Here is a 1,925-nt window from a genome sequence, read left to right as displayed (position 1 = left end):
AGGAGGAGGAGGAGGAAGGAGGGCAGTTCTGTGGCGGAGGGAAGGAGAGGAGGTGGTGCCAGAGGCAGCTGCGGTGCCAGCGGGGCTCACACGGCAGCGCGGGTGGGTGTGCTGGGCTGGTTCAGCCGCAGCGTTCGGCACAGCCAGCCCGCGAAATCCACCTCCTCCACCTCGGAGCGCTTGATGAAGGTGTGATTCTGCAAGCACAGGGGAGAAAAAAAAAAACAAAAAAACAAAACAAACAAAAAAAACAGGGTTAGGAGCACCCTCCCCGGCTCCCAAAGCAAAGCCCTCGTGCTGTGGGATACACCCTGGAGAGGGGAGAAGGTGCTGGTGCAGTCCTGTGCCAGGGTCTCAGCATCCTCACGGGGAGGGATTTCTTCCCAATATCCCATCTAGCCCCACCCTCTGGCAGTGGGAAGCCATTCCCCTTGGCCTGTCATCCCAAGTCCCTCTCCAACTCTCCTGGAGCCTCTTTAGGCCTTGGAAGGGGCTCTCAGATCTCCCTGGAGCCTTCCCTTCTCTACCTTGGCCTTGGACACTTCCAGGGATGGGGCAGCCACAGCTTCTCTGCCCAACCTGTGCCAGGGCCTCACCACCCTCACAGGCAGGAATTCCTTCCTAACATCCCATCTAAATTTCCCCTCTTTCACTTTGAAGCCATTCTCTGTGTCCTGTCCCTCCATCCCTTGTCCCAGGTCCCTGTCCAGCTCTCCTGGAGCCCCTTTATGTCCTGGAAGGGGCTCCGAGGTCTCCCTGGATCCTTCTCTTCTCCAGGTGAACACCCCCAGCTCTCCCAGCCTGGCTCCAGCCTTTGGAGCATCTTTGTGGCCTCCTCTGGACTTATTCCAGCAGCTCCACATCCTTTGGATGCTGGTGCCCCAGAGCTGGAGGAAGCTCTGCAGGAGGGGTCTCACCAGAGCTGGGCAGAGGGGCAGAATCCCCTCCTTCACCCGGCTGTGGGATGAGCCCAGGACATGGATGGATTCCTGGGATGTGAGCACACATTTCCAGCTCGGATTCAGCCCTCACTCACATCCACCTGCCCGGGTGAGGAGCCAGGTTTGGCTCAGGCACCTCAGCAGACACCGGACAGGCGGGTGGTTCCCCGATACCATCAGCGCCTTTGAACCAAAGGTGGGTGAGTCACTCCCTCTCCCTGCCTCCATTTGGCTCATCCCAAAGCTCAGCCCTGGGAGTTTCCAGCCTTTGGAGCAAGAGGCTCCTCAGAGGGAAGGGGTAGCAGTTGGCAGAGCTGGTGCCACCCCACTGCAGGAAGAAAATTCTCTCTGCCCCCCTCACTCACCATCAGCATCTTCAGATCTGCCCGTTCCGCCGGGTTCTTAATTAAGCTGAAATGAGAAGAACAAGAGAGAAAAAAAATCAATGTGAGACATTCCCTGGGGGAAAAGTGGTTATCAGGCTGGATAGAGAGAGGTCTCCAGCTTCCCCCAAAGCCACTGGGCCCCCTGGCTCCTTCCCTGGCTCCGTCCCCACCAGCCCAGCTCCCAGGGAGAGCCGAGGGATCCGTGTCTTCCATGGGGATAAATTGCACCCTGCAAAGGGAGAAAAGGCCCTAAAGCTTGGCAGGAATTAGTAGTGATCCTTGTAACATCCAATCCCTGGTTTAATGGGAGCTGTGGCAGCACCTTCAGGTGTCCCCCCACCCCACCAGAAGGGCTGGTGTGTTCCTGGTGCCTCTGGGGTGACTCAGCCCCGGGAATCTGCTCCACCATCCCCCCCTTGCCAGATTTAGAAGGAGCTGGGATCCTGCTCAGCATCCCCCCAGATAAACTGCTTTTATTCCAAGCCTTCCCGAGGCTGGAGTTGCCAGCACAGCACTGCAGAGAAGGCAGGGAGGGATCACCCAGAGCCCTGCTGAACACCTCGGGTGGAGCAGCAGCTTGCAGGGCTGTCAGGGAGCA

At 58.3% G+C, this 1,925-nt stretch overlaps 1 protein-coding gene across 1 annotated transcript in view; it reads right to left on the bottom strand.

Annotated features, from left to right (window-relative positions):
- Positions 1 to 6: 6 nt before the first annotated feature.
- The window catches only part of MAP2K2 (mitogen-activated protein kinase kinase 2), an 11,273-nt gene continuing 9,354 nt past the window's right edge, over positions 7 to 1,925 (bottom strand). Inside the window, exons 9-10 of the mRNA XM_017838765.1 lie at positions 1,307 to 1,352; positions 7 to 197 (exon numbers count right to left, since the gene is read on the bottom strand). Coding sequence (XP_017694254.1) covers positions 87 to 197; positions 1,307 to 1,352 — 157 coding nt within the window. The 3' untranslated portion in view covers positions 7 to 86. The remainder of the gene's footprint in view (positions 198 to 1,306; positions 1,353 to 1,925) is intronic.

Source organism: Lepidothrix coronata, unplaced genomic scaffold, assembly GCF_001604755.1.
Source record: "Lepidothrix coronata isolate B3197 unplaced genomic scaffold, Lepidothrix_coronata-1.0 Scaffold356, whole genome shotgun sequence".
NCBI classification, from domain to species: Eukaryota; Metazoa; Chordata; class Aves; order Passeriformes; family Pipridae; genus Lepidothrix; species Lepidothrix coronata.
Note: the sequence above shows the minus strand (reverse complement) of the source record. Positions and strands in the feature narration are given on the sequence as shown.